Source organism: Harpegnathos saltator, unplaced genomic scaffold (genome assembly GCF_003227715.2).
Source record: "Harpegnathos saltator strain DR-91 unplaced genomic scaffold, Hsal_v8.6 scaffold1, whole genome shotgun sequence".
NCBI lineage: Eukaryota > Metazoa > Arthropoda > Insecta > Hymenoptera > Formicidae > Harpegnathos > Harpegnathos saltator.
Window position 1 is genome coordinate 928,611 of NW_020229872.1, and position 11,407 is coordinate 940,017.

At 43.0% G+C, this 11,407-nt stretch overlaps 2 protein-coding genes and 1 non-coding gene across 7 annotated transcripts; 2 read left to right on the plus strand and 1 right to left on the minus strand.

Annotated features, from left to right (window-relative positions):
- The first annotated feature begins 538 nt into the window (after positions 1-538).
- On the plus strand, positions 539-4,891 carry Zw10 (Zeste-white 10 kinetochore protein). 4 transcript variants are annotated; one of them, XM_011150857.3, is made up of 11 exons: positions 539-723; positions 1,056-1,275; positions 1,518-1,720; positions 1,798-2,602; positions 2,674-2,822; positions 2,984-3,087; positions 3,248-3,423; positions 3,505-3,711; positions 3,789-3,926; positions 4,006-4,139; positions 4,550-4,891. In XM_011150857.3, the coding sequence occupies exons 2-11, from the start codon at positions 1,239-1,241 to the stop codon at positions 4,763-4,765; spliced, it is 2,169 nt and encodes a 722-aa protein (XP_011149159.1). In that variant the 5' UTR covers positions 539-723; positions 1,056-1,238; the 3' UTR covers positions 4,766-4,891. The 4 variants fall into 4 exon arrangements, with proteins under 4 accessions (XP_011149159.1, XP_025159400.1, XP_011149160.1 ...); XM_025303615.1 differs by having other exon boundaries at positions 3,804-3,926; XM_011150858.3 differs by having other exon boundaries at positions 547-745.
- Positions 4,892-5,880: 989 nt separating this feature from the next.
- Rsf1 (Repressor splicing factor 1) lies at positions 5,881-10,786 on the minus strand. 2 transcript variants are annotated; one of them, XM_011150846.3, is made up of 3 exons: positions 10,498-10,786; positions 9,003-9,599; positions 5,881-8,142 (listed from the first exon to the last, which is right to left on the minus strand). In XM_011150846.3, exons 2-3 carry the CDS (start codon positions 9,590-9,592, stop codon positions 8,115-8,117), a joined length of 618 nt encoding a protein of 205 aa, XP_011149148.1. In that variant the 5' UTR covers positions 9,593-9,599; positions 10,498-10,786; the 3' UTR covers positions 5,881-8,114. The 2 variants fall into 2 exon arrangements, with proteins under 2 accessions (XP_011149148.1, XP_011149147.1); XM_011150845.3 differs by lacking the exon at positions 10,498-10,786 and adding an exon at positions 10,202-10,469.
- A 277-nt stretch (positions 10,787-11,063) lies between these two features.
- On the plus strand, positions 11,064-11,182 carry LOC112590717 (5S ribosomal RNA). The gene has a single exon (XR_003114410.1). It is a non-coding gene; the product is annotated as a 5S ribosomal RNA (ribosomal RNA).
- Positions 11,183-11,407: the final 225 nt, after the last annotated feature.

Here is an 11,407-nt window from a genome sequence, read left to right on the forward strand (position 1 = left end):
TGCGCTTTTCGACGAAAGCAACGGTTATGTCGTTGAGTCGTGCTAACAGAAAATGAAGGTTCATCCTACCCGTCAAGTCATACCACAAGTCGGATGTGGACATGGAGGCTGCTCGTACGAACGCTCATAAGGATCATTAAAACTCTACGCAATTAGTCGTTCGATCTCAGTACTGGAAAATATAAATCCTCTTCTCATTTGTCTCAGTGTTTAGTTGTTTAATCCATGGACATCGTTCGAAAGAAGCTAACGGATTATCTAGCGCCATCTAGCGGGATAATGAGAAATATGGAAGTGGTTAAGTTAGGTTTCATAATCGATAACATTTTTAAATCATAGATAATAATCAATTAATCTCAATTAATTTTTTTGGAGGCCGACAAATTTAGCCAAAACTTGACTCACGTTTTATTTGCATTATATTTAACCGAGACTCGAACCACAGTAGATTTGAATAAATAAAGGGTAAAAATAAATTAACCCGTTATTTTGGCAGGCCAATAAGGGGTTTGGTTTTAGGATATGAGGTTTATTTTTAACGGGTCAATAAAGAATTCATGGGACTATTAAATCCGTTGTTTCTTCTAAATTATAGCGTTTTTGACTGACTGAGTTTGAATCGTTCCGGAAACGATTCAACCCGTTTATTATAAACTTATATTCAACTCGAAATGGATTCGATTAGTTTCTTTTATATTTTCAAGTGGTATAATTGAATGACAGGTTAGAGAGAACATTTTACTCAGTACGTATATAACGTAGATCTAGATTTGAATTTTTCAATGGTGGTATTAAATAATAATAAAATACTTATGTGAAGTTGAGGATTATATAGGAATTAATTAAATATAGAAACATTGAGATAAATGGTCTTTTGATAAAAGGACAAATCAAACGTTGATTCGTCTATTCGAGTTCATTCTTAGATTTAAATATTCATGTGTGTCACATTTTCATACAACTGTTGGTATATCTCAGCTTAGTATAAGTATTTATAAATATAAAAAACCATATTTCGAGATAGAAGATTAAAACTGACAACTGGTAATGTTTAGGAAAGAATCTCCCGCCGGCACAGCGCTAAGGTTATGGCTGAATACTGAAGTGATTTTGAAACATGGATCCTGATATGTAGACAAAAAGCGACCAGATTGTGCTGGCAGGAAGAAAAGTTGACGGAAAGAAACATAAGTTTCAAAATCTTATATCTTGCAGTGAACTTATCGTGCACTTGAAATATGGCTTCATTTGTAGCAGATGTACTGGCTACAGCAGGTAATATACATAACTTTGTATTAATTGTATATTAAAAAATACAAGTTGAGATCAAAGACAAATTAATTCTCAACATGCATTAAATATGTTGGTTATATTACCTTTAGTAATTTCTAAAGTCAATTTTCAAGAAAAATAATTTATATATTTGTAAAATATGTTTTTATATATACTAAGTACTAGAATACAGATTAATATGAATTAATTTTGATATAACTATGAAACAATGTTTCACCACACAGGCAAATTGGAGAAACTAAATCTGCAGAAAAGTATTGTGGATATACAGAAGGAGATAACAAAGCTAGAATATGAAGTTAAAGATTTCATGGATGAGAATTACAATGAATTTAGCGCAAAGCTGACAAGGGATGTGCATTTGGTTAAGAAAACTGAACAGCTATTGGAGGAGATGAGCATCTTGCAGAGCAGAATTAATGATCAGGTATATTACTAGAATTTCCAATGTTAATAAGATATAAGTTCAATATAACAGAATTGAATTTTAATCTGATTGCATAGGTCAAGATAGAGTTGTCAGGCTCAACGAAAGAACTAAAGAGCTTATCTCAGACATTGAAAGAGTCAAATATCAGCCTGCAGTTGTCTCATCAACTGATAGAGGTACACAAATGTATAAAGTCCATAAAGAAATTGCAGGAGGAAAAGCAGTTTGTCGAGACTACTAAGACCCTGCTGCAGATGCATTCCTTGTTGAATAATCCCAACAGCATCCTGTACGATCTCGAGATCTATACCGCAATCAAGAACGAGTATTGTGAGCTCTTCCGCTTGTGCTTGACAGAAGTATCCAGGTTATTACGCGATCGAATTTGCTGGAACAGTGACGTGAAGGACAATAAAACAATCACCTCTGTCATTATCAAAAGTGAATGCGACGACATACAAGAATTGATACAAAGCTTACACATTGTCGATCATCTCGAGAACGAACTGCAGACATTCTCCACGAAACTGATGGAGCACATAATCAACCCTATTATCCACGACCACACCTTGGTCTATGTCGTCAAGGAAAAAGCGTTCACAGTCGAGATATTGGAAAGAAAGAAGATGCCATGTTACAAAGGAGTGCTATATAACTTGCAGCTGCTTTTTAAGTTCCTTCATCAACACTTGAATCTGAAAGTCACGGACGACGAAACTTTTCTGAAGAGAACGCAGCCGTATCTATTGGAGCAACTGTCACACTCGTTAACGACAGATTGTATTTCACATACTATCCCGACCTCCAACGCCAACTTGAAAAACTTCGAGCCTGTTGTCGAAGCGATTAACGAATTTCAAGACTACTTAGTAGAAATCGGTACTAACTGTAATTAAAACAAAAGTAAAGACAAACGCAAAGTGATTATTAAACGATAAATGGAATTTCAGAGTTTCTCTCCAAGGATCAGTTGTTCCTGTCGGAATATACAAACAATATCGACAAACTGTTCATCGACCGGATATGCCAGGACTTATTGGTGAAAGCTCGAAATATCATCAAGAAGGACCTACACGACTCTGTTCGATATGAGCCGCAGGTATTTGATCATCGGTATTAATGTCGCAGAAACAATTAATTAAGAGATTCTCACTAATTTATCATCTATTTCTTTCTGAATGAGTAACCCTTTTTCAATATGAAGGAAAAAGCAAAATAAGAAACAAGAAAGATAGACAAAATTATTCTTTTACATCGCAGGAACCGCCAAAATTTACGAATAAACCATTCGAGGACGATTACGAGTTGACCATCGAAAAGAAACTGAGCGATATGTCATTCCAATTACCTAGATGTCAGATAAGGTACGTTATTTAACGTATGCTAGTTAATTTAGTTAATTCAATTCAGATTAACAGTAATCGACACGTTATGTAGAACCCTCCAAAAACCTCTGATTCCGATAAATTTCTTTCAGCGTCAGGTGTATGATAACTGAATGTACGTCTGTCAATCTTATTTCAGCAACAGCGCAGTGGAAACATTGGAGTTAGCGAGAACGATATTGGACGAAGCCCGCGACAGCTCGGACGCTTGCGCCATTAGACTATTTTATACCTGTAGAAACGTGTTCGGGATGTACGCCGGTCTGGTGCCAGAGCATCATAGAAAGTTTCTGGACACGATACCGCAGCAAGTCGGTGAGTCCGATGCGCAAGCCGCGCGACATGACCCGACTTCAATGTAGATGTGAAGTCTTCGATTGTTACAATTGTTCGCAGCTCTGTTTCACAACAACTGCATGTACCTCGCCCACCACCTGCTCACGTTGGCGCACGACTACAGAGACAAGTTCTCGTCGAATCTGCAGAAGTTGAACCTGACGTTCGCGGATCAGGTGACGGTGCTGCGAGACGTCGGTTCGCGGTGCTTCATGGAGCACATGAGATACCAGAGGAACATCATATTCGACATCATCAAGGATTCGGGTTCGTGTACTTTAGTTGCGTCGAGTAGAATCTCAGACGAATTCATAACTGACAGTCGTCTCGCGGATTGACTTCAGGCTTCACGACGTTAGGTCAAACGCCTGAGTTACATCCCAGCACCGAGCGTGCACTGAGACAATGCATCAGACAACTGGAGCTGCTGAAGACAGTCTGGCTGGACGTGTTGCCCGTCAACGTCTACTGCAAAGCTGTCGGTGGGCATTCTTCGTTTCTTCTCGTATGATGCAATCTAAACACATCGCGTTTCTAGCTTCTTTCTTCTTCCATTAACAGGCTGCATAACGAATTCCATGATCGACGACCTAGTGACGAAGGTGATATCCGTGGAAGATATTCCGGTTGACGTAGCGAGGGAACTAGTGGTGCTGTTTAATGTGGTGGTGAAACGGACGCCACAGATATTTCCGGTAGGTGATATATCGTAACACGATAGATTCGTATCAGACTCAACATTGACAACACATGGCGGATCAAAGACTAAAATTCGAGTATGACTCGCTTGATCGAGTCTCAGTCTGCAGTCGGCAATCCTCAACTCTGATGTTCAATCTGATACGAGTTTAGAACACACACACACACACACACACACAGAGGGGTAATTTCTGAAAGAACAATTCAACTCGATATGTCTATCTTTTTATTGATTGTTTTGATCTTTTGCGAGAGTACACAAGTATTACACGAGATACGACACGACAGAGGTGTGTGAGAGTTGTAGCAGTACTCCGGCTGGTCCCTGTAAAAATTCAATCATGAGAACTTTATTTCGCTCATCGCGTCGCCACGAATATTTTAATTCACATTCCCACGGTTACAGGATCCAAGTAAGATTCAGCAGCACGTGCGCAAATGGAGCAAGTTTTTGGAACTGATCAAGCTACTGGGCGCGTCGCTGAAGGAGATCGAAGTCAGGTGGGGAAACGGGAAAGGACCTCTTGCGCAAGAATTCACTGCTGCGCAAGTGAAGCAATTGATTCGAGCGCTGTTCCAGAACACCGATCGACGATCTAATCTCTTAGTTTCCATAAGATAAAGGTGTAAGACACGCTTCACTTGGGAGTTTATGAAACAAGGAATAAAACAGCCTGCACATTCGTGTATCATACATTCCGCATGGAGATTTGATGGGTGTGTATACTCGGTAAGCATCAACCGGTAGTAACATTACATCAACGTTATAACTTCTCGTTCAACAATGTAGCGGTTTTATCTTATCACAATTATATTGATGAGAAAAATTATTGATGTGATGTTGGTTGGTACTCGTTGGAATAAGATATACCACAGCAACTGTCCGAGAAACGCGTTTCCTTCGCGGATCTTCGCCGTATTCGACTTTTTGAATTGACCTTTAACGTTTAATTTTTTATATATTTTTGTACGAATAGAGATGTATCTAAAGAATAAAGCACTCCGATTGTATACATCCGATTGTTCGCAGAGATATAAATTGCAGTAAGTTCCGACATGATGGTTCAAGTCACTCGGTTACTCGGAGAGGGAAAGAAAAATGTAATTAGTTGTACGGATTCTAAAGTCAATGTGTTAATTATACACTCACCGAAGTGGAAACAAAGTCCTCGGCGCTTCATCCGACTCTGACTTCTCGTTTTGAGTAACAGCGCAAAATACGGGAAATTTTCGACTTTGTAATCACGATGCCGACTGTTGATCATTACGACGAAAGAACTTCGTTAAGATACTTACGTAAATGCTTGTTTCTTTTTTTTTGTTTTTGCAACTTGCAACGAACTTCCGCACATCATTCGATCGAGCGCGCCTCGGCATTCGCGAAACAAATGCTCTCGATTGCAAAGGACTTCCTCTTCACAACGGGGATTTTCGCATTATGAAAGTATCACAAGAAGAGACCGATCGACACAAAACAATATTCATGAAAAAACGTATCAAATAATTTAACCGGACACCGGCTTTCGTATCGTAAGATTCTCGAAACACCTGATTCGCAGGTCGTCAATCGCCTCGGTAAAAATGACTCGCTCGTGAAGTGATGGAACAAAAAACGACGTTACGTTATCGGTCACAGATTTGAAGAAATGGTCAAGTAGACAGACAGATAATTAGATAGACAGGCAGGCAGGCAGACAGGCGGGCGGGCGGGCAGACAGGCAGGGTGGCGGGCAGTAGTGAGCGCAAATCATTTAATATCTCAATTTCCAATTCCATATCTTTTACAGTGGAGGTAATACACATCATTACCGTTTTATTTGATCACTTTCTTATTTACGAGCGGCCGCAGTATAACAAGAGTGCGGACGCTCTCGGAAGCGTGTCCTCTCTTTCGTCCAAATGCAGCACTGTGTTTCTGCACATATACTTCACTCGAGAAAAACGATCCGATGAGGGAGAAAATGTACGGAAGAAATACGTCGCATTACAGATGCGTCGGTTTCGGGCTTTTGGCTTTTTTATCTCTCGTTTTCTTCAACGGGGGAGGGGTTTCCTGAGAACTTCGACCTCGCCGAACGACGACAGATTTTGCGCCGGGGCGGAAACCGCCTTGCGGTCTGTTTTTTTCATCACTCGCTCACGCGTATTGTCCGACAGGAAAAAAAGGATTCGATTCTTCCATATACGAGCAGCAGTTTGCATTTGGCTAAAGTCACACGCGCGCGCGATCTCCTGTATAATCTTCCCACCGAAATTCCATATAAAATCGTTACTATTCATAGAATAATAAGCGAGCACACACGTTTTTTTCTTTTTTTTTTTTTTTTTCGTTTAACTCTACCTAGATACGCGATAAAAGATTATTTATGCCGCGGGACCGCCGTACGTATCTAACTGGTGTCTCGAAACTTATCGCAGTAAGTATCGCAGTAAGAAGCTTTTGTTGCATCATTCTCAGCTGAGCTGCGCCTTTCGTTCGCCACACGTTCACAACGAACGTCGAGATAATCGTACAATTATGGAGCAGAGTATCATATGATAGTCATACAGTGTGCGTCATGTACGCCTTAAAATTCAGTCACGCTTTTCCCATCGACTCGCATATACACAGACTGAGTGCGCTCTACAAGAGGCTGCGAGGACTGCGGCTTTGTTTTCTATTCAGCCGAACTGGCTGCACTACCCTGCGCTAGTCCCCTTCTCCTTTATCGTTTTTTTTTTCCCTCAAACACAATCATCTCATCTGTTTATCTGTCTCTTTTTAAGTTGCGAAAAAGCGTACATTAGTACAGCGGCAGAAACACACATCTCGCTTTTGGAAAGGATGACCTGTGCCACAGGTACTCCATCCTTGTCTATCTTCACCCCAAAGAGAAAGCTAGACGAAGGTGGTATACCTGTGGACAGTGGAAGGGGAATACAGCTATCCTCTATATCGTGTCTTCAAATATATCTCTCTCGTGAGAAAGCGCAGTCTATATGTACACAAGTCTATGGAAGTTTTCGTCGACGCTCGATCTGGCGCGTAAGCGCGAATGCATTGAGCGCCAGATTGAGCATCGCCGGATTGAGCATGAACCCGGAACACGTGTCTCAGAGTCAGCACAAACTTCCACACACAATATCTCGAAGACGTCCAAAAGGGTCTTGTACTTTTTCTTTTTTTTTTTCCAAACACCTTTCGAACGTCTTCAAGTCTCTCGGCAGTTGGCGCTGTCTGGGATCCTTGGATGTGCGACGTTAAGGCATACGTGACACCTGGTGCACGTTATTAAAATAATCACAGGCGTTATATAACCGTAAAGCACAAAAAGAATTCCAGCCATGGTATAAAACCGTGGAAAAGAAAGAAGAACACCGGAGAAATAAGAGTCTCGGAGTAAAAACAATGATCTAAGTCAGTGCGCTTTTAGTTAAAAATAGATTGGGAAATGAAGATATACAACCCCTACATACTATAACCCTATATTTAATCTTTACTTTGTCGGACATTTTTCAACCGTTCGCGAGTCCGCGATTCGATATTTCACTGCGCCTCGTTTTCGTTCTCTTTCTCTCACTTTTTTTTCTCTTTTTCTCTCTCTTCTCGTTTTCACTCTTTTCCTCTGTTTCTCTCTCTCTCTTTCTCTCTTTCTATATATATATATATATATCTGTCTCTCTCGTTTTGTAAACGGAAGAGCATTTTTTTTTTAAAGGGAACTTTCGTTTTTCTTTTTCCGAGTCTGTCGTTTTCTTCTGAGTCTGAGTTATATCGTACAGAATCATAGTCTTCCCCACAGCTGCGACCACAGATTGTGTGTACTTGTGTGTAAGTGGTCAACAATGCAAGGAAAAGTAATGCACAGCATAAACCGCAATGATAGTTCTTGTCTATATACAGGTCGCTGTGTAGATTGGACAGAAATGAAGTCGTCGAGGCGGGTGGCTGATCGGCCCGCAGTTCAGATTGGCAACGCAGCGTAGTTCTTTTATGTGCATTCACGTAGATGACGATGACTGTGAACATGGAAGTGCAAAACAGGATGTCACATTACTTTATTGCCCCCTTCTTTCTCGGCTCCCATCGACTGGGAACCGGCGTTATTAACTTTATATTTATGTGCATGCAAGAGAGAAGAAGTTAACTCGCTGTACTTTGATAACCCAGCACTGGACACTCATGCACTTAAAAGTGGTTTTTCTTTACGCTTTCTTTTTCTTTTTTTTTTTTCGTTATCTATGTACAAGTGCCCAAGTATCGGGCATTGCAGCAAACATTGGTTAACTGGCAGATCAGCTATATAGTTCATAATAGGCCTGAATGTATATTCTCGACATTATATCCCCGCGGTGAGATACTACACGTTCGCCCCTTTGCATTTCCCTGTTCGCCTCCGACACATTTCCACACGCGACCACCGAATTGTCGATTTCGTCCTGCCTTTTTTTTTACCGTAGTCGTGAATACTCTCAAATCTTTCGTCGTACATCGCCGTGAAAAACTTCCGTTTCTCAGTCGTCGTGAAAAATTCCCTCTTTGTTTCGCCGTAAAAAATTTCCTAATTCGTCGAAGACACGCTTTTTTTCCTCGAAGACAAAAGATACGAATTTCCAATTATTCCCTCGGCTCGGTGCCTATTGTGTGGAAGCAAACGCAATGCAGAAAACTATCACGTTGTACACATGGCCTTTCAACAGAACTATAGTCTCCCCAATGTATATATATATATATATATCACAGACGTATATCTACATATGTATAGTCGTACAGCCTCGATATACTGCTCAAACTTAAAAATCATCGAGCTCGTGCTGAAATAATCGTTTGACGCGAGTTGAAAAGATCAGCTTTTACATGGTATGGATGTCGTTAATACCTGCCACGGCCAGCCGGTGAGCGGCTTCGATACCTCGCTGTGCTCGTATCCTTCCCGGTATAGTAATCGGCGCTGGTGTCTCCGCCGCTACCACCGTAGACATCCTGAGTATATCCATCTCGTGTAACATACCCGCCGCTGCGATTGTACATATAGTCTTCTCCGTAACGACCTCTGCCCCTACTTGCGCCACCCCTGCCTGCATAATAGCTGCCTCCGTAATCGCCGTAAGTATTGCCTCCTCTGTAACCCACGCTACTAGCGCCTCGAGATCCAAAATCCCTACCACCGACCCCACGACCACCGCGGAAACTACCCGTACTGCCTCTGCTGCCGCCACCACGACCTCTACCTCGTGAAATCTCCACTCTTAATTTTGCACCCATAATCTCCATGCCGTTCATGTTGCAGCATGCTAACTCGGCCTCGTTCATGTTGAAGAATTCGATGAAGGCGAAGCCCGGAGGATTGAAGGCCACCCAAACCTTGTTCAGCTTGCCGTACTTCTCAAACTCCATTTGCAAGTCCTCCTTCTTGATGCTCTCGTTCAAACCACCCACGTACACGCGTGTATATCCTTCCGGCGTCATCTTGTTCCTGAAAAAGATTAAAATTGTTCAGTAATATGTGCATCTTCAGAGCATAACTGAACTGATCTCCTCATCTTTCTCTATTTCATCATCCTTGGAACCTTCCATTTACACTAGCTAAGTCGAATACATATTTAGCCCTTGGAGCATGTGGATGCTCCGACGTTTCGCCATGTGCGAGCACACAGTGTCCTTGGAAGTTCTGCTTTAATAGAACATGCCAACGCGCGGGAACGCTACGTCGTGACAACTGCATCAGTCTCGTGTTGCACATGGCGACCGTTTCGCTTCTCGCATTCCAATAGCTAAGGTAAAAGTATTTTTCATACACTATCGCGCATTTTTACGTCCATTTTATCCCGCATCCTTGCAACGTATGCTCTCTATAAAAAGCGCAAGCCGCGAGAGCCTTTTCTTTGTCTCGACGACAAAGTGCGTGCGTGCGTACTCGCCGTGCTCCAGCAGGTTTTTCTACTCGCCGCGGCAAAACACCTCGGACAGCGGCTAAGTGAAAGCGAGAGCGGATCCTGAGCACGCTCCGCGAGCACGTACGCACGATCTCGCGGCAAATCGTGCATGCGTGCGCGCAGCCACGCTATGGCGGAGTACCTCGCGTCCTCCCTCATGCCGGGGCGCGACGCAAAAGTACGCGTTGCTTTCGCGCGACGACACAGGACGCCACCATTTTGGCGTGCGTCGCGTTCAAATCGGCTCGCGATTTCACGAGCGTGCGACGTGCTCCTGCGAGGGCGAGGAACGCGCTCGCGTCGCCACGGGGAGGATCCTCGCCGGATGCGCGATGTATACGCGACGACGATCGGAGGAACGCGATCTCGAGTTTTACGCGCCAACGGCTCCGGAGCGATTTCAACGGCCGGCAACTAACGCCGTGTTCGTGCACTCACCCTTGTGTCTCTGCTTATCACGGAAAACTGGCGCGCAGCCGATCGCTTACTCTCTCCGCCCGTCTTTCTCTTCCTCCGTTCTGTCTTTGTTGTCTCTCACGGTTCACCGGCAATCCTCGTCGCCGGTTGCTCGCCCAACGAGCGCGGCCAGCGGGGCAACGGGAAAAAACGCAGCGCGCTGCAATGTATCAGAAGGCCATGCACACGCTCGTGCAATCGATAGAAGAGCGCATCAACCGGGCTCCACAGCGCAGAGAAAGCATGTAAGTCGCGGTGGCGCCTCCAATCCAGACGCTGCGCCCGCTACTTGGCTGTTTACATCGAATAAAGAGGGCGCCACGCTAGGCGATGCGATGTGGAAAGGAGTCTTGCGCAAGGGTAACGGCGTATCGATCGGAGTCGACCGTGTTTGTCCAGTCTTGGAATCTTGTGCACTGGGCGGACGAGATACTCGATACGTGTCGTGTCAAGTGAAGATATGTGGATGTATGAAGTTACAGAGAAATATTTAAAGTTATATGACGAGTATGACGCGGAAATACCTTCACGATTGAGCAGAAGGTATGGTCAACGTTCATACCACGTTGAAAATACCAGTTCTCGTCCGATCACTGAAGTCAAGCAACGTTGGGCACGGTTAGTACTTGGATGGGTGACCACTTGGGAACACCGTGTGATGTTGGCACACCAGTGTCTCTTTTTTTCTTCTTTCTCGATTCTTTTAATGTTTTCCAAAGAATCAGAGATCGTCAGTCCCCTGGGCAGATTTTTGCGACCACCAGCAAAAAGAGCCTGGAGGGATGCGAAGATAATTAAATAAATTATATCAATAATTTGAAGAATCGCGTCTGATATAAACAGATATTAACTGTATAACCTTTGGTCGGTATATTTAAAAATTTTCCGGAAA